Here is a 23,646-nt window from a genome sequence, read left to right as displayed (position 1 = left end):
TTGGTCGGTAAGTACAGTAACTGTTATCTAACCCCTTCCCTGTCTTTCACTGTAGCTACGGCCGACTGAGTGAACTGGTGGAGCACGTTTTCCCTTTACGCAGTAAGGAGCAGAGCGCCACCTTCAGTTTCCCAGAATTCAGTTCTTTCTGCTTCTGGAGACATCCAATCGCTGAGGTCTGCATTGAGGAGCTGCTCTGAAACAACCAATCGCTGAAGTGCGTCTTGAGGAGCTGCTCTGATTTCTGATTGGACAGTTCCCACAGCTGTGCTATTATCAGGTATTAAGGCGATAAGCAACAGACACTTCTGGTACGGTCGACGCACTTTGTGTCTTTTGGACGGGAAAGAAATCACTTGAAATCAACTGTATTCGTTGGAATCGATGTAAGCAATATTTTGTATTGCTTAATAATTGTATGGGTCTTCCCATGATGATTGCTTGTACTGCCTTAACTGGTGACTATACTATGTGTCTACTGATGCTGAATTATATTCCATTGTTTAGTGCTCCACAGGTTTAATAGCATTTCGTTGATTTATCAGTAAGAACTGCGTCACATGATCGATTTAGGCATACTTTCCAATACAGACTGTACAGCCTTTTTACAGTACAATGTGAAGAGAAAGAAGACGGGCGTAGTCGTAAGGTTAGTTAGTTATTTGGCTTGAGTGATAATGCATTCCCTATGTTGGAGTGTCCCGCTGTTTGGGAAGGCCTTACGTTATAGTGTATGCATGCTATGCTAAGTTTGAACTAAGGGCTCTCTTCAAGCCGTGTCGTGAAGGTTCAGCGTTACGGCGTGATTTGAAATTGAAAGGCAACGTTCCCGCGTTAGCAGAGACGACTGCATTCACGTTAAACGCCGCAGCGCTTCAGCGATACAGATTGAAACGATCACTAATATGTTGCACAGAGCTGCCAGTGGAACTGGCACTAGTCTTAGATACACGCATACTGTATGATAATAGATCGATTTAAGTGATCTGAGCAGGCGATGTTTTAGACATACATATAGATGGCTGCAGTGAGGTTTAAGGCGATGGAAGACCTTTCTAAAGTGTCTGCTGCTGACACACAGGGCACACAGCACTGGAGCATTTGGATGGAGACAGACTAATATGCACTGAAAGCACAATTATCTGTTTTAGCAGACGTTTTATGGGTTACCTTTGACAATGTTTGTGTTATGAAATGATGCTTCTTTATGGGATATATTTCTATTGTTATAGCTTGCTTTGTGTAGTATATTTTGAATTATTATACCATTGTATTTGATGACGTTCGGAGGTGTTGCAGAGTTCCTCAGTAACAAAGGCATTCTTTCTATGAAAGTGATATTTTGTGTGGAGAGTACACACATCTCAACACGCTGGTATTTGTGTTTTTCAGTGACTGCTTTGATAGTTTTCAGTGTATCTATTAAGAGATTAATTTTACAGTTCACACACTCTCCAATCTTAAATGCCTTCACTGTTACTTGATTAAGTGTTATTTTTTTTTAGTGTCACTATATACATTGAAGTGTATGTTTGGGATATGAATGTTTAGCAAAAAAATGAATAAAGATAAAATCTAAGATTACATGCAGATGTTTTCTATGCTTATTTCAGGAACTTGTTTTGGGAAAGGAGGGTGTAACTTTTGGAACGTCATGAAAATCTTTTCACATGCCAACAATCTGTCTAAACAGCACTTACTGTTAAAAACAGTGTGACTTTTTGCTGAGACCTTCATCAGATAAATAATATATTTTTTATAATGGAGTGTTGCGCCACAAGTTGTTTTAGCACAAAACTCTTTTCTAAACAGCACTCGCTGTAATTCATGTAAGAAACACTTGCGATACCAATAAGTACAGTATATTACAGCGATACTTCCCCAGAGTCAGATGAACTCGTGGATACCATTTTTATGTCTGTGTCCAGTATGATGGTTGTTAAGAGGTAGTGATGCGGGCAAATGCTAACTAGTGTTAGCACAATGAATGGAAATCTATGGGTATATGCTAGCATGCTAATTGCCAAAATCCCAAAGTATCCCTTTAACCATTCTATCATACATTTATAGTGATACTATTAATTAACAATAGGCCTATATAATAAAACAATAGTTAATAAACACTCATGGCCACTGTTTAGACAAAGCTTTTATTACTGGTACCAGGGGCAGAATTGAAGTTCTCTGATTCAAAACAGTTAATTTTCAGGCATTGATCCTAAAGAACATTGTGACGAAATACAAAGATCTTTCAAAACAACTGTGCTCGTTTTGAAGTTCTGCATCCCTTGTCAGGTAGGAAAAGGACCAGTTTATTTGTTTAACAGTAGTTCCGCTTACAATGCTATGTACAATTGATAGTCCTCAAATAAAATTGTCATTTGAAAATACCTAAAATTACACAGGTTTAAAATAAATGGTACAACAAATGTAAACAAATTGAACACACACATCAACACAAGCATACATACATTCAAAGATGTAATAAAAAAAACGTTGCATTTAGATTATAATCACTAAACATGAATACTCCATAAATGGCAGTAGCCTGCCCCGTTCCCTCCCTAACGATCTTATGATCAAATATTTGATACACATTTCTTTTTGTATGAAAGCTCTGTCATAAGATTGCTTTAAAGTACCATCATGAGTTAATCTATTTGTTTTACTAAAATACCTGTAAGCCATACCCACATCTAAAGTAGAACTGGTGGTTTAAGGTTGGAGCTTTATAAGGCTACTAATTGGTGGGGGTTATCTTTTTGAGGAGGTGGGGTAGAGAAGCACGGCGCTAAACGTCGAGAGGACCTCTGTGTTCTCTGAGATAGCAAGTTTGCCTGCGGTCATGACTAAACCTGCCTTGTCCCCACGCTTCAGAGTGAGAATCAGGCTCAGGGAGGCTGAGCCTCCGCAGTCACAGCTAGTGGAGCTAGCCCCACCACCATTAGCAGGAAGGTAACCAGCCGTGTCCAGCCTCTGGATGCTGTGGTTGGACACAGAGAGCACTGCCTCTACCCTGGCACCTCTTTGGGCTGTCAGCACAGCACTCAGCAGGTAATGGCCCTCCATGGGAACATTGAAGATGCCTGGAAGAGTAGGAAGAAATAAGGGAGGGCGAATATTAAAGAGGGAACATCAGTCAACGACAAGGGGGCACGCATGTCAGCTGCATGACGGACACAATACAAAAGTTGACATAAATCTTGGACTTATAGTCTTGATTATTTGGGTAGGTTGCGGTTTACATTTAGGTTAGTCTGGTATCTGTGTGTGATTGGGACAGTGTTGTAGTAGTTACCTGTGTGAGGGTCGTAGTGTCCTCCATCGTTCACCAACACCTTGTTGAAGCGGATGATGCCAACCTCACCAGGGAAGGGCAGGAGGTTGAGACCAGCCGAGAAGGACACCCGCTCACCTGACACACAGAGATGCAGGGTTAAAGTTCAACCCTAAGTGTCTTCAGAAAGTATTCATACCCCTTGACTTTTTCAAACGTGTTACAGCCTGAATTTAAAATGTATTACATTGAGATTGTCACTGCCCTATACAAACAATACCCCATGTCAAAGTGGAATTATGTTTTTCAATTTTTTTTGGCAAATTAAATAAAATGCAAAGCTAAAATGTATTGAGTCAATAAGTATTCAACCCCTTTGTTATGGCAAGCCTAAATAAGTTACGTATTAAGTTCCAAGGAATCACACTGTGTGCAATAATAGATTCAACCACAAAGACCAGGGAGGTTTTCCAATGCCTCGCAATGAATGGCACCGATTTGGTAGATGGGTAAAAAAAAAAAGCAGACATTCAATATCCCTTTGAGCATGGTGAAGTTATTAATTACACTGCGTATCAATACACCCAGTCACTACAAAGATACAGGCGGCTTTCCAAACTCAGTTGCAGGATAGTAAGGAAATCGCTCAGGGATTTCACCATGAGGCCAATGATGACTTTAAAACAGTTACAGAGTTCAACGGCTGTGATAGAAGAAAACTGAGGATGGATCAATAACATTGACAGAGTAAAAAGAAGGGAGCCTGTACTGAATACAAATATTCCAAAACATGCATTCTGTTTGCAACAAGGCACTACAACTCAATGCTTGAGGAGTCACCACAGACACCCTGGTTCGAATCCAGGCAGTATCACAACCGGCCGTGATTGGGAGTCCCATAGGGCGGCGCACAATTGGCCCAGCGTCGTCCGGGTTTGGCCGGTGTAGGCCGTCAATGTAAATAAGAATTTGTTCTTAACTGACTTGACTAGTTAAATAAAGGTTCAATTAAAACATTTTGGGGAAAAAAAGTCATACTGGAAAAAGAAAAGGTTATTTTGTCCTGAGTACAAAGTGTTATATTTGGGGCAAATCCAATACAACGAATAACTGAGGACCACTCTCCATATTTTTAAGCATAGTGGTGGCTGCATCATGTTATGCTTGTAATCATTTTTCAGGATAAAAAAGAAACGTAATGGAGCTAAGCACAGGCAAAATCCTTGAGGAATCAGTCTGCTTTCCACCAGACAATGGGAGATGAATTCACCTTTCAGCAGGACAATAACCTAAAACACAAGGCCAAATCTACACTAGAGTGGTTTACCAAGAAGACAGTGAATGTTCCTGAGTGACCGAGTTACAGTTTTGACTTAAATCTGCTGAAAAGCTATGGCAAGACCTGAAAATGGTTGTCTAGCAATGACAGAGGTTGAAGAAATTTGAAAAGAACAGGCAAATGTTGCACAATCCAGGAGTGGAAAGCTCCTAGAGACTTCACAGCTGTAATCGCTGCCAAAGGTGATTGATTATAACATGTATTGACTCAGGGGTGTGAATACTGATTTAATCAAGAGATATTTATTTTTCGTGAATTTTGTAAAAATGTTCCTTCCGCTTTGACATTATGGAGTATTTTGTTTAGATCGTTGCCAAAAACATGTCAATTAAATCCATTTGAATCCCACTTTGTAACAACAAAATGTGGAAAAAGTCAAGGGGTTGAATACTTTCTAAAGGAACTGTAAGTCACATTGACACAGCTTGTCCCCAACTTTGGGACACATATTCTCACTCTCATTTTTAAAAAAGTGTTTATTAGGACAGATACAGTAATTATTGTCCATAACTGACTGGAATACTATGGCTTTAATCTTAAGAGACTGCTAAATATCTTACCTGTTAAAGTTAAATACGGTTTGTGCAATGACGGTCTCAGGGGAATGTGGGCAACTGTTGAAAGAGGTTCATTTTCAGGAGACTCACAATTTTATATTCATAGTAAATTAAATCAAATGAGTCAAAATATCACTTACCAGAAATAACTGGCATATTAGGCTTTAAAGACCCTTTAGAGGGTGGGGAAGCTGTAAAATAATCAAGATAAATTTCATGAGGTTTTGAAAGAAGGTAATTCGTCTTGCAAACATACACTACCATTCAAAAGTTTGGGGTCACTTAGAAATGTCCTTGTTTATGAAAGAAAATTTAAAAAATTGTCCATTAAAATAACATCAAATTGATCAGAAATACAGTGTAGACATTGTTAATGTTGTAAATGACTATTGTAGCTGGAAACGGCTGATTTTCTTAATGGGATATCTACATAGGCGTACAGAGGCCCATTATCAGCAACCATCACTCCTGTGCTCCAATGGCACGCTGTGTTAGCTAATACAAGTTTATCATTTTAAAAGGCTAATTGATCATTAGAAAACCCTTTTGCAATTATGTTAGCACGGCTGGAAACTGTTGTTCTGTTGCTCAAAATGGCCAGAAACAAAGACCTTTCTTCTGAAAATCGGCAGTCTATTCTTGTTCTGAGAAATGAAGGCTATTCCATATGAGAAACTGCCAAGAAACTGAAGATCTGGGACAATGCTGTGTACTACTCCCTTTGCAGAACAGCGCAAACTGGCTCTAACCAGAATAGAAAGAGGGTGGGAGGCCCCGATGCACAACTGAGCAAGAGGACAAGTACATTAGTGTCTAGTTTGAGAAACAGACGCCTCACAAGTCCTCAACTGGCAGCTTCATTAAATAGTACCCGCAAAACACCAGTCTAAATGTCAACAGTTTCTGGCCATTTTGATCCTGTAATTGAACCCACAAATGCTGATGCTCCAGATACTCAACTAGTCTAAAGAAGGACAGTTTTATTGCTTCTTTAATCAGAACAACAGTTTTCAGCTGTGCTAACATAATTGCAAAAGGGTTTTCTAATGATCAATTAGCCTTTTAAAATTATAAACTTGGATCAGCTAACACAACGTGCCATTGGAAACCAGGAGTGATGGTTGCTGATAATGGGCCTCTGTACACCTATGTAGATATTCCATAAAAAATCTGCCGTTTCCAGCTACAATAGTCATTTACAACATTAACAATGTATTTTGTATCTACACTGTATTTCTGATCAATTTGATGTTGTTTTAACAGACACATTTTTTTTTGCTTTTCTTTCAAAAACATGGACATTTCTAAGTGACTCCAAACTTTTGAACGGTAGTGTACCTACTTGCATGTGTGTAGGTGTGCACATGCATTTGTATTCTGTACGTGTTTTTAGCCCCTCCCAGCTACCCCTATATCTCACCTGGGGCTCCAGCGAAGCCCTTGATGGGGGTCATGCTGCCGTCGGCCCCCTTGGGCGGTTTGGAAGAGATCATGATTCCGGGGGCTCCTGCCTCCCCAGTCTCTATCATATGTGGCGTTAGGGCCCCGTCTGGTATTGGCCCAATGGGCAGGACAGGGCTCTGAGAGACAGGCTTGGTCTCAGTGGGATTACCAGACTCCTCCACACCTCCATGAACGCCTGAAAAGAGGGGGTAATGACAAGCCAGCGGGTAAAGAGAAAGAAAGGATGAAGGATAGAGCGAGGGATAAAACCCTGGACCAGTTGTGGAGAGGTCAACGTGTTAACAAACCAGCTGGTGCCGAGACGACTCCTGACACTGACAGACAGTAGGACTCTACCAGTCTCACTTCTCCCTGTGTCAGCATTAAGTTAGGGCCCAAAAACTACAATGAAGAAAAAGTGTCTGGTCAAAGGAGAGGCATCAGAGAATTCCTTTCAGACATTAAGGTCAAGCTTGCATTATTCTTAAACATGCTTTGTGCTTCTCGAGTGAAAGCTTTCACTTCACTTCCTAGTAAACCTCCCAGTAAAGTCAACCTCCCAGTAAAGTCAACCTCCCAGTAAAGTCAACCTCCCAGTATAGTCAAACTCCCAGTTAAAGCTGGTTTGTGGGAACTCACATTTAGTATGCAGGGTGCCCTAAGCAAGATTTGGTTAGGGGGTGGGGGACCCCACCCACCTTGCGGGCAAAACATTTTCGTGGCCACCCTCTTGTGGCGGCAGTAGGGCAATTTTTTGTTGTTGTTACAGAAATTCCTTCTTGACCATGTGAACTTTCATGTGCCTTAATTACAAACTTGCATTGGATCTGTAAATATGAATATAACATTTTAAGTTATGAGCCTAGTTTAGACAAGGAGAAAGCACTGAGCTACAGTGCCTTCTGAATGTTTTCAACCCCCTTCACTTTTTCCACATTTTGTTTAATTACAAAGTGGATTAAAATGGATTCCATTGTCATTTTTCTGGCAACGATCTACACAAAATATGACTTTCAAGTCTTGCCATAGATTGTCAAGCCAAAACTGTAACTAGGCCACTCGGGAACATTCAATGTCGTCTTGGTAAGCAACTCCATCCAAAGCCTAATTAATAACTTCACCATGCTCAAAGGGATATTCAGTGTCTGCTTTTTTATTTTTACCCATCTACCAATCGGTGCCCTTCTTTGTGAGGCATTGGAAAACCTCCCTGGCTTGAAAGTCACTACTCGACTGAGGGACCTTAAAGATAATTGTACAGTATGTGTGGGGTAAGGGGTGGGACAGTCATTCAAAAATTATGTTAACCACTATTATTCCATGCAATTTATGTGATTTGTTCAGCAATGTTTTACTCCTGAATTTATTTAGGCTTGCCATAACAAAAGGGGTTGAATACTTATTGACTCAAGACATTTCAGCTTTTCATTTTTAATTACTTTGTATTATTACGGGATATTGTATGTAGATTAGTGAAACAAAATCGCAATTTTAACTATTTTAAATTCAGGCTATAACACAAAATGTGGAAAAAGTCAAGGGGATTGAATACTTTCAACTCATTGAACGACAGGATAATGGATGGGGTTGACCGTGCGTTTACAGGTTAATTCTTAAAGTGATGGGTGGCGCTAAGGCTTAAGAGGGTGTGAACTATGCTGAATGGGTGTAAACAAAAAATATTTAAATTTCACTTAAATTTGACATAAGCCCCCATAGAGCAATCTGGTCACATATCTGAATGAGAGTTTCCAACTAAATCAATAGGTGCACTCTGGAGGTCAGGGCCCCTGGGCACATGCCTGGTCAGTAATTCATCATGATTACAAGTTTCAGATAGCTGGCTAGACTAAATTACCTAGCAAAAAAAACAAACATTTTTTTTGGTTGTAATGGCTTTTGAGTTTTTTCTTATTGTCCCATTTCCTGTGTACTTTTTAGCTATAGTACATCTTCTCTTACACATTTTGGGGGAATTCCACTCTCTACCCTGAGTATTTTTAAGGTTTATTAGATGGGAATGATGGGGAGATAAATAGGTGGGAGATGCAGTATACGGTGATTAAACCTTGGTCTCCAGTGGGGAAGCATTATGTTCTGTATGGGAGTGTTACCCACTCAATCATGGCTCTGTGCTCTCTTTCACCTTGTTACTGTACTTTCTCTTGTCATTTTACATGAACGAACAGTTATTATATAGAATGGTTCTCAATACGCCTGAGAGATTCTAATTGTCATTAAACAGTGAGTAATTCCCTGTCATCAGTGACCTAAACACCACACCGCAGACACATCCACTGTGGCAGGAGTAAACTGTTCGTGCATTCCTGACAGCCAGAGCCGAGATGACTAAAACAAACTACAGATGAGTTTATCAGCAAATCATTAACCCTCTCAACATTGTTCTGGGGTGAAGTTTCCCCTAGGTACAGATCTAGGATCATTTTCCCTTCCCACAATCCTAACCTGAACCGTTAGTGGGGAATATGCAAAATGGACCCAAGATCAGTGCGTCTAGGCAGGGGCAACTTCGCCCTACTCCTCATTATTCTCCTGAGCAGTCAATGAGATAACAGGCAACAGGTCCCAACTCTGTCTTCAGAGGGATTAAGCTGTACATGAAAGGCATACCTGCATACCAGGCAGCCTATCCCCCACCTCAGGCAACAGAGGTCAGTCGCTATAAAAGCCAGAACAACATGGTCTGGCTATTAAAACATTTATCTAGGATCAGCTTCCCCTCCCCCAATCCCAACCTTAACCATTAGTGGGGGGGGGGGTAAATGCTAAACTGACCCGGAGTCAGTGTCTAGAGGCAACATCACCCTACTCCCTAATAAACACTACACAGAGAGGGGACTAGAAGCAATCCGTAAAATACCACAGGAAGGAAGACTGAGGCGGAACATGTACATGTGTGTGTAATTTAGTGTGTGTGTGTGTGTGTTTAGTTTAGTTTGATTATGTGTAGCGGTCGGTTGGGCCTTGATGATTCTGACTGAAAGCCAATCTCAGCCTAAATCGCAGGGTAATGATTAAAGGATGGAGCTCTAACGTGTGCATGCGCTATGATTAAAGAGGTGGATGTAAACAATTGCAGCTGGGGGCCCCCTGGCTTTAACTGTGGACCTGGAGGGAGCGTTACGGTGTATCCAAGAAATCCTACACTCACATATACGCCATTTAGCAGACGCTTTTATCCAAAGCGATTTACAGTCATGCATCCCGGGAATCAAACCCACCACCCCTGGTGTTACAAGTGCCATGCTCTACCAACTGAGCTAGAAAGGACCACGGACTTACAGCCAGCCACTCCCTCCACCAGTCTGAGGATATATAATAATCCCTGTGATATCCCATGTTCCGTACCACTTCAGTTTAGTCTACTTTCCGGGGGAAAATAGATAATTGAATATCTTCATCTGAAGAAAAATATATACAGTATCTCACAAAAGTGAGTACACCCCTCACATTTTTGTAAATATTTGAGTATATCTTTTCATGTGACAACACTGAAGAAAGGACACTTTGCTACAATGTAAAGTAGTGAGTGTACAGCTTGTATAACAGTGTAAATTTGCTGTCCCCTCAAAATAACACAACACACAGCCATTAATGTCTAAACCGCTGGCAACAAAAGTGAGTACATCCCTAAGTGAAAATGTCCAAATTGGGCCCAATTAGCCATTTGCCCTCCCCAGTGTCATGTGACTCATTAGTGTTACAAGGTCTCAGGTGTGAATGGGGAGCAGGTGTGTTAAATTTGGTGTCATCGCTCTCACACTCCCTCATACTGACTGGTCACTGGAAGTTCAACATGGCACCTCATGGGCAAAGAACTCTCTGAGGATCTGAAAAAAAGAATTGTTGCTCTACATAAAGATGGCCTGGGCTATAAGAAGATTCTCAAGACCCTGAAACTGAGCTGCAGCACGGTGGCCAAGCCCATACAGCGGTTTAACAGGACAGGTTCCACTCAGAACAGGCCTCGCCATGGTCGACCAAAGAAGTTGAGTGCACCTGCTCAGCGTCATATCCAGAGGTTGTCTTTGGGAAATAGACGTATGAGTGCTGCCAGCATTGCTGCAGAGGTTGACGGGGTGGGGGGGTCAGCCTGTCAGTGCTCAGACCATACGCCGCACACTGCATCAAATTGGTCTGCATGGCTGTCGTCCCAGAAGGAAGCCTCTTCTAAAGATGATGCACAAGAAAGCCCGCAAACAGTTTGCTGAAGACAAGCAGACTAAGGACATGGATTACTGGAACCATGTCCTGTGGTCTGATGAGACCAAGATAAACTTATTTGGTTCAGATGGTGTGAAGCGTGTGTGGCGGCAACCAGGTGAGGAGTACAAAGACAAGTGTGTCTTGCCTACAGTCCAGCATGGTGGTGGGAGTGTCATGGTCTGGGGCTGCATGAGTGCTGCCGGCACTGGGGAGCTACAGTTCATTGAGGGAACCATGAATGCCAACATGTACTGTGACATACTGAAGCAGAGCATGATCCCCTCCCTTCGGAGACTGGGCCGCAGGGCAGTATTCCAACATGATAACGACCCCAAACACACCTCCAAGACGACCACTGCCTTGCTAAAGAAGCTGAGGGTAAAGGTGATGGACTGGCCAAGCATGTCTCCAGACCTAAACCCTATTGAGCATCTGTGGGGCATCCTCAAACGGAAGGTGGAGGAGTGCAAGGTCTCTAACATCCACCAGCTCTGTGATGTCGTCATGGAGGAGTGGAAGAGGACTCCAGTTGCAACCTGTGAAGCTCTGGTGAACTCCATGCCCAAGAGGGTTAAGGCAGTGCTGGAAAATGATGGTGGCCACACAAAATATTGACACTTTGGGCCCAATTTAGATATTTTCACTTAGGGGTGTACTCACTTTTGTTGCCAGCGGTTTAGATATTAATGGCTGCGTGTTGTGTTATTTTGAGGGGATAGCAAATTTACACTGTTATACAAGCTGTACACTCACTACTTTACATTGTAGCAAAGTGTCCTTTCTTCAGTGTTGTCACATGAAAAGATATACTCTAATATTTACAAATCTGTGAGGGGTGTACTCACTTTTGTGAGATACTGTATATATACACGTATATTTCTTTTACTCAGTCGGGGTCTCAATTTACTGTTGCGAATTGGAATAGCAGAATACACAAGGAGCAATTTCTCCTCTCTCATGTCAGTCACTGATAGTCTGTCAATTCCATGCCAGCTAACATTCTTTAGAATGCCAAGTTAGCTGAGCTGCTCAGCTATCTAAACTTGTTATCATGGTCAAATTACCGGCCATGGGGGCCCCCATTGATTTTGACAGTCTCACTCAGACATCATATTACAAACGGCAAACATTATCCCTACAACACATGGCAAAATGTGTAGAATTGCACGAAATTAACTCTAAAACTGGATGTGGGTACGCAGACCCACAAGAAACTGCGGCCCCTCGATGAGTTCAGATTTTTTGTGGCCCCCACCCCCATCAAATGTTTTTTTTTAAAGGGCTAGATTGTGGTTTTAGCAAGAGACTAAAGTGACATGTTTTACTGCAGTGGGAGCTCAGAGATTGACTGTGCTGTGCTGTGCTGTGCTGTGCTGTGCTGTGCATCATCAGGTCCTCGCTTGTCTCTGGACTATCTACATTTGGCCAAAGCACATAGGAACCTGGTCAAAAGTAGTGCACTATAATGGGGAATAGTGTGCCATTTGGAACACTCATGCCGTCCTGTCAGGGTTATCACGCTTGGCCTGTGTGTCTGTAACCCTACAACCTCGGTTATCTGTCAGAGGGTCATTGACCTGAACAATATGGCCACTGAGGCAGAGGAAGAGGCAGAAAAGCATGCTAGCTTCTCTCTGTACTGCGCATAACTGAACTCTTAAGTGTTGTGTTGTCTGCAATGGACTTTCAGCAATGAAGAGTTAACAAGGGTGAGTATATTGCATGTGTGGTTCTCACAGGCAAACATGGGCATGCACACACAAGTACACACACACAATGCTAATCTCTGGGGAGTGATTGATAGGCTCAGGGGACATCACATTAGCTGCTTGGTTGTGACTAATGGTTTGGGAAATTGCCCTAATTAAACTACACTTTTGATTAACCGAACAAAACATATATTTTTCCCGAGCACGGGTAGATAGTTTGGCCCTGTAAAATGTGTGTTTCACTTGCAATAGGGGCGATTTCATGCCAGCATAGCCTGAAAATATTTGTCGTATCTCAGATTGTTTTGGCAATTCTCACATAGAAACTTAATTGGGAGGAAGGATGTTTGACATGCTTTTTACCTTTATATCACAAATGATTTGAGAATACCGTGATGAAAGTGGCCATTTTAGACCGTTTTAGAGCTATACATGCCTCCTGTAAGATCCTATTATCCGTACATGATACAGACAACATCTTGGTGTTATTATGCTCCTAATAGTGTGCTCCTCCCAGGGAAGTTTCTATGTGAGAAATGCTAGAATAATCTGAGACACCAAAATAATGTTCCAGCTACACTGGCGTGGAATCGCCCGATAGAGTGAACACAAACATAAATACACCAGACAAATCTGTTAGCAGTTTTAGACTTGTGATTTTCAGACCGGTCTTCAAGCCAAGCTAAATCTGGCACTTGTCAAGCCGGGAGTGTCAGTCAGTGAGCAGCCAAACACCATTTGAGGAAAATCTGATGTTTCCTTTCAGCAATCAAGATATCTATTATCTAAACATTTGAGGAAAGTTGAGGGTCCCAATTCATGCCCCCCCCCCCCCCCCCCCCATTCAGCTCTTACTTTAGGAGGAAGGGTGTGTATGACGTCATGGCAGTACATGTGGCTCAGGGGATAGCCTTGACTGTGGATGCGTCCCAAATGGCATCCTATTCCTTATGTAGTGCCCTACTTTTGACCAGTGTCCATAGGGCTCCCCATAAGGCTCTGGTCAAAAGTAGTGCACTATATACAGGATAAGGTTCCATTTGGGATGCAGACTGTGTTTATTTAAAGAGAGACTGGGCCAGGCCAGTGTGTTAAACATATTCAACAAAACCAGAGAAAGAGGAGGCAGGGAGATATGGAGAAAGAGAGAGGGAAAATAAGGGCACTGAGGGGGAAGAGTAAGGATGAAGGAGGGTGTGATGTCATATCTATCCAGTAGCGCCTGGTCTGAACCCGGTCCACTCTGCTCTCAAATAACAAACCTTCTTATTGGTTCCTATAAGTGGACAATTGATAAGCCAGTGACAGAGGTCCCTATAAATGGACAGCACTTTCCACTTCCTGATAAGTAGCGATAGTCCGCTGTGCATGCTAAAGACCAGTCCAGGACAAAAGAGGAGCAGTGAGCCAAGTATGAGCCAAAGATATCCCAATGTGATCCATGGTAAAAGCAGCATCCAGTCTGGAACATATGACAAGCAAACTGCCCTCTAAGGGCAAACATCGAAACATTCCAGCTGACAGAATAATGATTTTAAATAGAAATTATTACTATAATAACAAGTGAAGGGCGGGGTACTGACACTTAACTTCTCGCATGCGAAGCATGCACACGGGTTGAAACAGTGACTCCGATCCAAAGTCTCTCCTTGTGGCTTCACAGCCAGGATCAGGCCCCTTCCCCATTGGACTCCCAGACCAGAACATGCAGAGCTGCTCTGTAAGCCAGTGAGTCATACAGAGCTGGATTCAGAAGAAGAGGCGCAACCCTCATAAATGTTATGGAGTGTCCTTCCAGCTCCCTTATTCCCAGCTGTGGGACTCATCTGAGTCCGGTTGAGTTCGCCTGGGCCCATGTTTACACTAGTTATCTACAGTGACCAAGGATATGGGGGTTCTGAACTCACAGATGACCATGGAACAGCAAGGCTAGTCTTAACAAAAATATAGTTATTACAGAGTATAGGTCTTCACGGGTTCCAAAAAGTTGAACCCGGACAGACCCGAGGGCAACATTTATCAGCCAAGTTGCTCTTCTGGTTAATGAATAGGTCTTTATATGTTGTCTAAACCTTCTAGAAGTCAATAAATGCACCTTATTTGCGTACAATAAACATGCAGAGCTGTGGTCACATAGACCCGATGACAATAAAACAAGAACCAAACTGGACCAGAGGGACAAAATAGAATTTTGGGCCCGGGTCGGGTATATCGGGTCCAACTGGACCTGTGAAGACCTCTACTACAGAGATAAGGAGCACGCCTACACACAGTAATAATCCCTTAAAGCCTGAGCATTGCTCAACACAAACCGAGTCTATTTAAAATGACCATGTGTGTTCAATCAGTGCTGCCTCTGAGTCAAAACCCGGAGAGATTGATATCCAGCTTCCCATTGCCCTTAGTTCTCACAAAGAAACTAGCTAGGTTTACATTCAATTTGCGACAGATTTTCATGAAAATATTCTAAAACCTGCACAAAACAATATGTACATTTTCCCACCAGGGGTGTTTCCATCAAACTGGCTAGTTGCGGATAAAAAGCTTTGCGTCATGACGTAACGCACATAAAAAGCACTTAGTCATCTAACTTTTTACTTTAAAATATTACTAATAAAGTTCTATGTGTTTAAATCCTATTTTTATCTCTGTCGATGGTTTTGGCACAAAGTCTGTGATAAACAACGAGGGTTCGGCGGGGGGCCACATAGATTTTGTAGTAATGTTCGAATCACTCAAATATCACATTAATACACATTAGATGTGGCAAAATGTATATAATTGCAAGAAAATGAGCTTTAAAACTGCAAAATGTTCTCTGCACCCCATGACAAAATGTGTAAAATTGCAGGAAATACACTGTAAACCTTCACAATGTTTCTCTCTGCCAACAAGAGGGGTGTGAACAGTTTGTGCCATGAACAGTCCTTGTACCAATAGAAATAGATGTGGTGGCATGCACGCAGGGGATGTAAAGTTTACCAACAGATTTTCTATTTCCACCAGGCCTGTCGTGACATTTTTTGTCCGACGTACATGAAAAGGTTGGATGGAAACCTGGTTAGAGACATACACTAACAGGTCCTACATTAAATACACATTACTAGGCAAGATTTAAATCAACAACCTTAAGCACCCCAAATGGGCTCCAGCTGCAGCTCTGAGGTTTATCTTACAAACACCATTTGATTGTAATTCCCAGTTTCTGCTACTGGAACACCTTGATGATATATACTGTGGTGTAACCAGTAGGAAACTAACTTAGCAGGAGAGCGCCGACCCGGGGGAAGTGTAGGTTTCAGAACAAATGAGAGGTATAACCTGGATAACTGGAATAATCATGCACATTTTAAGCAAGCAAAGTGGGCAATCTTATTTAATCTTTAGCCTAATAAACTGTGCATGATTTTCTAAGTTGCAGTGGGAGGACCACACAACAAAGCATAGCGACTGCAAGTTTACTTTGACATGGTGGTTATTGTGACTCCTGTTTGCCACATCTTCAATTTAAGCCTAGAAGACAGTGTGTGCCCTCAGACATGGAGGGAGGGAAAGGTCATTCCGCTACCCCAGAATATCAGAGCACACTATTAATGGTTAAAACAGCCAAACAATCAGCCTGTTACAAATTTTGGGAAAACATTTGTTCAAATACAAAGTTATTTTACAGATAACAAATTAACAACAGACTTTCAACATGCTTATAAAGAAGGGCACTCCACACACTGACACAAATGACTGATGATTGGCTGAAAGAAATTGATAGTAAGAAGACTATGGGAGCTGTTTTGTTAGACTTCAGTGCAGCTTTTGATGTCATTGATCATAACCTATTGCTGAAAAAACGTAGGTGTTTGCATCCTCTGCCTTATTATGGATTGAGAGTTACCTATTTAATAGAACACAGAGGGTTTTCGTTAATGCAAATTCAGTTGAGTGTGGTGTACCACAGGGCAGCCAACTAGGGCCATTATTGTTTTCTGGGCCATTATTGTTTTCTGTTTTTACAAGTGACCTTCCACTGAATTTGAATAAAGCCTGTGTGTCCATGTATGCTGACTACTCAACAGTATAGCCGTCAGCTGCAACAGTAAAATAACTGACACCCTTTACATAGAGCTCCAGTCAGTTTTAGAATGGGTAACTAAGCAATAGGCTGGTGCGAAATATCAAAAAACAAAAAACATCATTTTTGGGACAAATCACTCACTCAACGCTAAACCTTGTTTAGATCTATTAATGAATGTGGCTATTGAGCGAGTTGAAGAGACTAAACTTCTGGGTGTAACCCTAGATAGCAAGCAGTCATGGTCAAAACATATATACTCAATGGTTGCTAAAATGGGAAGAGGTCTGTCCATGATAGGGCATTGCTCTGCCTTCTTGACACCTCAGTCGACCAGACAGGTTCTATAGGCCCTAGTTTTGTCGCACCTGGACTACTGCCCAGCCTTGTGGTCATCTGCGGCAAACATGGACATAGTCAAATTGCAGTTTGTCCAGAACAAAACAGCACGTATCGCACTTAGATGTACTTGGAGGGAAAGTGTCATTAACATCCATGTCAGTCTCTCCTGGCTCAAAGTTGAGGAGAGATTGACTGCATCACTATTGGTCTTTGTGCGAGGTATTGATGTGTTAAAGGTACTGTCTGTTCAAGCAGTTGCCACACAGTTCGGACACTCATCGGTACAACACAAGACATGCAACCAGAGGTCTCTTACCAGTTCCCAGGTCCAGAACAGAGGCTGGGAAATGCACAGTATTAAATAAAGCCATGACTACATGGAACTCTGCCATCCCAGGTAACTCAAGCTAGTAATAAAACCAGTCAAAAAACGGATTAAAGAACACCTTACTGCAAAAAGGGGATTGTGAAGACATCCATTTTATGTATCTTGTTTTGTAATTTGCACTGTATTATGTATTATACCTAGATATTATGTGTATGTACTGATATGTAGGCTATGTGTGACGTTTTAAATGTATTTCAGTCCTTGACTAATAATGTCTGTACTTAGTACTTTGTCATGTTTCATGTGGACCCCAGGAAGAGTAGCTGGTGCTTTTGCAGCGGCTAATGGGGATCTTAATAAATACCAAATCTCTGTGTCAAGTCTTACCAGTGTTCTCAGGACTGGTGGTTAGACGATGGAGGTCCTGGGTGATGACTGAGAAGTGGTCCTGGAGGTTCTGATATGTTCCCTTCAGTCCTTCGATGTCCTTGGTGTGGGCAAGCAGGGTGTCGTTGATCTCACTGACAGAGTTCCACAGGCCGGTCATGTGCTTGTTCAGCCCCTCCTTGATCCTGTGCAGGCTGCTGGAGATGGGCTCCAGCCTCGCGCACATGTTATCCAAGCTGGCAACCCGGCCATCTACAGTTGTAACGTCCAGAGCTACACCCTTGGTCCTGTTCCTGCAGTGGTCTGCCTCGGCCCTCACCTCCTGTCCCAGTTCCTCCAGCCGAGCCCTTAGCTCCTCTCTCTGGGCCAGGTGGAGCTCCAGCAGGTCCCTGGCTTCCTGGGCCGGCCCCACGCTGCTCTGGCAACAGGTGTTCAGTTGCTGGAGCTCCAGCGACTGCCGGCTGAGAGATACACCCAGGGCCGATAGAGAGCCCTCTTGTCCTCCAATACGCTCGCTGAGAGCTCCCAGCTCTCCCTGCACATCTTTAAGATGAGCACTGAGAGAGACACCCAAGTCTGACAGAGAGCCCTCCTGCATTCCAATACGCCCACTGAGAGCTCCAAGCGCTTCTTCCACACCTGCAAGACTGGCACTGTGGTTCAGATGCTGCCCTTGGAGCTCCAGGGACTGCTGGCTGAGAGAGAGCGCCAGGGCCGACAGGAAGCCCTCCTGTCCTCCCATACGTCCTTTCAGAGCCCATAGCTCTTCCTGTGTATCTGAAAGACTGGCAGTATGGTTCAGGAGCTGCCCTTGGACAAACTCCTCCATGTCTCCAAGACTAGCTGAGTGGCCTTTCATGCTAGACTGCATGGTGTCTAGGCTGGTTCTGTAGACCTGGAGGTTATCTTGAATGCTCTCTATGGCCAGTTGGTCAGACTTGCACTCTGCAGAGCACAGCTGGTCAAAGGCATTGAATCTGTCCTCCAGAGCCTGAATGCTGGTCTTGTGAGAGGTCACCTCACCCTGCAGTGCCTCCAGCCCAGCCTGAGGCCTAGATAGGGGGCTGCTTATCTCCACCAGTAGACTGGTGACCTGGTCCTCCATGGAGCTCATCCTGTCCTCAATGGCCTTCTTCAGGTTTGTACCCCCCTCTGCCCACTCTCTCCTCAGCTTCTCCTCTAGGAAGAGGCTGTGCACTTCCACGCTCCTCTCTGACATGTTTAGACGGGCCTCCAGCTCTTCCACATGGGGCAGGAGTGGGTCAGGCTCGGGCTTCTTCTCTAGGCTGGACTGGAGTCTCAGCTGGGCCTCGGAGACCCGGAACAGCTCCTTCTGCAGCTCCTGCAGACCTGGTGGGGTTCCGTCTCCCCTAAGCAGACCAGGCAGCTCATTCTTGATGTCCTGGATCTCCTTGCGGAGGTCCATCTCCTTGGACTCGAGGAGCTCGGTCAGGCTGAGGTAGCTGTTCTCCTGGAACTCAGACTGCTCCTGCACTGACAGAATCTTATAGTCACACGAGTTCTTCAAGTCCGACATCTTGATCTCCATGCCCTCCATCATCTCGTCCCTTAGGGCGTGGAACTTTGCATCCACGTAGGCGCGCAGGGCTGCGTCATTGGCCGGGGGAGCCAGACGGGGTGTGGCCAGAGGGGCCTGTGTGGCCTCCATTAGCAGACGTAGCTGTCCGTCATGGTGGTTGACCCTGGCCTGGAGGTCATCCAGGGTGTTGCTCTTGGTGTCGAGGGTGTCTGTGAGGTTGTTGATCTTGTTTGTGAACTCGTCCATGTCCACCGTTTTGTACTCCTTTTCCAGGGAGAGGTCCTGCAGAAGCATGCTCTGCTGCTCACCACGCACGCTTTCCGGCTGCCGCAGGTTGTTGAGCAGCGTGACCAGCATCTTGCTGGCGTCCTCCTGCAGATCCACCCTCAGGTTGGCAGACAGGCTGGTCATGGCTGCCTGCATGTCCAGGACCTGCTGTGACAGACGCTGCACCTCCTCCTCCATCTGCTGTGTCGTTTGACTTCCTCCCTGGCTCGCCACCTGGCCACTCGCCCCCCCCTGACCTGTCTGACCTCCTGACTGCCCCTCTGCCACCCAGGGGTGGCCACTCTGACCCCACGCCTGCTGCCCTGGACCTACAGAGGGAAAATCCGGTGGTTAGAATAAGTCCTCTTTTCTACTATGGAACCTACATTTATTATTGTGGGTTAAATCTATGCTTTACATTACTACAGTAGTAGAGTAGTGAAAAGCATTCCTAAACTAATCATATGACCAGACTAGCATACTAGTCATGTATGGGTTGTGGGTCAGGTATGTGTCTCTAAAAGGTGAGGTAGGTTTAAGCAGCTCTCTTACCTTGTGTCTCTGCGATGTGTCCAGGGGCAGGAGGCGGGTTGGACCGAGGCCCCAGGACTGTCTGACGGGACGGGACACCTTTCAGGCCTTTGCAGTCATGACCCTGGTACCCTGGACAGCACCTCCACTCCAGCTCTGTCACCAGCTTATAGCCAACCTTATACATGGGGCGGAATTGGGTCCGATACCTGGAAAAAGGAAAAGGTAATATGGCAAAGAAAGAGATAACCTAAATGTGCATTCACATTTTCTACAATGGGGAGATTGTTTTGACTTTAAACTTGTCTGTCAGTCCTCACAAATGATGAATGATAATGATATTCATATTTAAAAACAGATTTAATCAATCTAACCATATGACCATTGGGAACACAGCTCAAAAGGAAAAACTCACAAGACAATCTAGCAATTATGTTCACAACATAAAACCCCCTCAATGTTATTCTCCACTGAGCTTCTGCTTTCAAAGTTTCAATGGACATTTCCTAAATGTGAGTAATGTGAACAATGCTTTGCCAAGTTACAACTACGCTTGAGCAGTGACCCCTTTCAGGAGAGCAGTATAGGCCTTGGAATCCCAGCAATAAAGATCTGTTTATGACAACAGCCTCCAGATGGGCTAGCTAGCCAGTCACACTCCTAATGCATCATGCACTCCTTTTACGCTGCTTAATATTTTCCACCATTTACACCCTGTCAAATGTGGAGCCACGCTTCGTCACTGGCCCCAGGACATGTTTCCCAACACGATGCTCAATAATAACACACGAAAGCAGCCAACCCAGGGAGAAATGTGTCAGATGCCTCTGACTGATGTTGCACAGGGGGGGCTGTGTGCGTTAATGTGACATACATGTGTGCCAATACAAAGCAGATGATTATTTACAGTTTAGCTAAATAAATAGCCTTTTCATCATTGCTGCACAATCTTTAATTCCCCTCATCTTCCATAAGGCTCAATGGGGTCATGGACATGTTCCTTGTCCCAGACAGTGACAAATAGACCATAACGGATCAGTCAATCAAATTCACTGGTTCGTCATAAACAGCTAAATCACTCGCAGATGATCTGTCATAAATATGGAATAATCTGAGGATCTGAAAGGGTGAATGCAGATTACAGAAGAAGGGTAACTACACCTACTCAGTGCTTGTGACTGACCTAACAGTGGGTGTGTGCAAATATCACAGAGACATACCCTCTGCTGCTGTAGTGCAGTGATAAAATAGCTGATGGAGATCATGAATACAGTAGCCTACATTAAAAGCTGACGAGTTATTTTCTTTGCTGATATTATAAAGCACTTTACACAAGTTTATTCGTAATGCCAATAAACAATGCACTCATGTAATGGTGTTTTAAATACTAGGCTGAGGACGGGACCATGGTTATGGATCCTCAACACTATTGGTTGATACGTGGAAATATTCTTAACATTCAAAGTAATCAATAGTGTTCAAAGTCAACTTTCTTTAATGATGTTGAGTCACTGCTGTAACACCGCTCTCAAGACCAGTAAAAATAGCAGCACTCCACCCTCTCGAGCGAGCCTCTTGGGCCACTTACATCACTTGTTGCGCGCAGTTGGGTTGATGCATCTGGCAAGGCGCAGACTCCGGCTGCACAAAGCTCTCCGTGCCACCCACGACCGCATAGCTCACGTTCTTGTGCACGACGTATGCACACCAGTTTCTGAAAAATTGAATTATTGAGTCACACAGAATGACGAAAACGATTCAGCCTATGAAAGAGGAATGGTGAAGTCCTTGAAGTAAAATCATCTAATCATTATATAGGCCTACCATAAATGTGTTGATTTCATTATTCTATTAAATTGCAGTGACATTTTTATTGAACTTTTTTGTTGTTGCCATTGGCCTATTTTAAAAACAAATAACATGTGTAAGGCCATAAGTATGTGTTTTTTTTGTTCTAATTTCAATGAAAAATAAATCAATATATATTTCAGCATAGGCCTACAGTAAGAATAAAAAGTCATAAAACATGTAATGTAAATACTCTAGACAATTTAGACTATTGGAGTCTCCAATAATATAACCATACATTATCAGTCAAAACTATAGACACATGTCTCTGATTAAACATACAGTACAAACAACTATGAAAACTTGACTCACTTATTCCTCTGTCGTTGTTCTGAGCCAGAGTATGCGCTTCCCTGGAACATGTTATACCGTGACGGTGTTCCATAGATCAATGGAAAGGTGAGCAATAAGGGAAATAAGGCACTTCTTAGGACGACTCCGGTGGGAAGGCACTTCATTTTAATACAGCGGGAAAAAGTAGACAAATATTAAACATGTAAGCATTGAGGTTAGACGTTTTGGTCCCTCTCCTAGCAGCAGCTCGAAAGGCTGATAATGCAGACTTTCTTCCAGGGTATAGCAGCCTGTGACGTGACGTTTGGGGTACAGCGAACCCCCTCCACCAGCGCTCCTCACTCCCAGAGAGTAAAATGCGCTCCAAGTAGAACTGCGATTAAATCCCCTTTCGTATTTTCCTCACTCATCTGCTTTAGTTTGTTCGGAGATCATGTTCCCTGCTTTCTTGAACAACACTTGAATGTGGTTGACTGCATGCATGCAACTCTAGGGACAAAGTCCCCAAATGGAACGCTTTCATATCCAGCCCACTGGATAATGCAATACAGTGCTTTACACCAGGTTTTCCCAAACTCGGTTCTGGACCCCCCGCCTTGCAAACATGTGAGTGTCAGACTAGCTATACGTTATATAAGTCATACATCTTGTAGCAAACATGTTTTATTGATAGGCGGGTGTCATATGACCATCACCTTCAGATCGGTGTGGAGACTGACTAAAGTACTACTCATACAAAACTTTGAACAAAACCTAGACACTTTTTAGAATATATGCCAAATGATTGAGTGCATTGAAATGAAATCCTAGTGTTATACATTTGATTGAGTGTCATTGGTGTAATTTTAGAGGTAAATTTAACCGAATAAAAAACATGAGTTGGCGCACACCCAGAAAAATATATTTTATGTGGAGGTGCTAACAGCGAAAAAAACTCAAGAAATAGTCGCACACTCCATATAAAGTCTTATAAATTGATATATTCTTTCTCCAGCTTTACATGTCCCCACTGTTGATACTTATTTTGCATTATGGTTGAACCAAAAGATTACATGTAACAAAACAAAATGAAATAAACAATTAAATGTGTGAAATAGAATTAAACAAATTATGTTGATGCTAAGAGCCTAATAAACTCCACCAAAAAATAAATGTCCTCTCACTGTCAACTGCGTTTATTTTCAGCAAACTTAACATGTGTAAATATTTGTATGAACATAAGATTCAACAACTGAGACAAACTGAACAAGTTCCACAGACGTGTTACTAACAGAAATGGAATAATGTGTCCCTGAACAAAGGGGAGGGGGGGGGGGGGGGGGGGTCAAAATCAAAAGTAACAGTCAGTATCTGGTGTGGCCACCAGCTGCGTTAAGTACTGCAGTGCATCTCCTCCTCATGGACTGCACCAGATTTGCCAGTTCTTGCTGTGAGATGTTACCCCACTCTTCCACCAAGGCACCTGCAAGTTCCCAGACATTTCTGGGGGGA

At 43.2% G+C, this 23,646-nt stretch overlaps 2 protein-coding genes across 6 annotated transcripts in view; one reads left to right on the top strand and one right to left on the bottom strand.

Annotated features, from left to right (window-relative positions):
* The window catches only part of lpin2 (lipin 2), a 48,253-nt gene extending 46,669 nt beyond the window's left edge, over positions 1 to 1,584 (top strand). For all 5 annotated transcript variants that reach the window (XM_014180775.3, XM_014180774.3, XM_014180773.3 and 2 more), the window contains exon 20: positions 56 to 1,584. In XM_014180775.3, the coding sequence (XP_014036250.2) occupies positions 56 to 200 (145 nt within the window). In that variant the 3' untranslated portion in view covers positions 201 to 1,584. The remainder of the gene's footprint in view (positions 1 to 55) is intronic.
* Positions 1,585 to 2,136: 552 nt separating this feature from the next.
* On the bottom strand, positions 2,137 to 22,759 carry LOC106590142 (EMILIN-2-like). Its single transcript, XM_014180772.3, has 9 exons — positions 22,174 to 22,759; positions 21,602 to 21,727; positions 20,035 to 20,222; positions 17,676 to 19,811; positions 6,594 to 6,812; positions 5,314 to 5,364; positions 5,177 to 5,230; positions 3,299 to 3,415; positions 2,137 to 3,086 (listed from the first exon to the last, which is right to left on the bottom strand). Exons 1-9 carry the CDS (start codon positions 22,317 to 22,319, stop codon positions 2,755 to 2,757), a joined length of 3,369 nt encoding a protein of 1,122 aa, XP_014036247.3. The 5' UTR covers positions 22,320 to 22,759; the 3' UTR covers positions 2,137 to 2,754.
* Positions 22,760 to 23,646: the final 887 nt, after the last annotated feature.

The sequence above is a fragment of the Salmo salar genome, chromosome 29, assembly GCF_965601325.2.
Source record: "Salmo salar chromosome 29, fSalSal1, whole genome shotgun sequence".
Taxonomy (NCBI): Eukaryota; Metazoa; Chordata; class Actinopteri; order Salmoniformes; family Salmonidae; genus Salmo; species Salmo salar.
The sequence above is the reverse complement of the archived record's forward strand: the minus strand, read 5'-3'. Positions and strand labels throughout refer to the sequence as shown.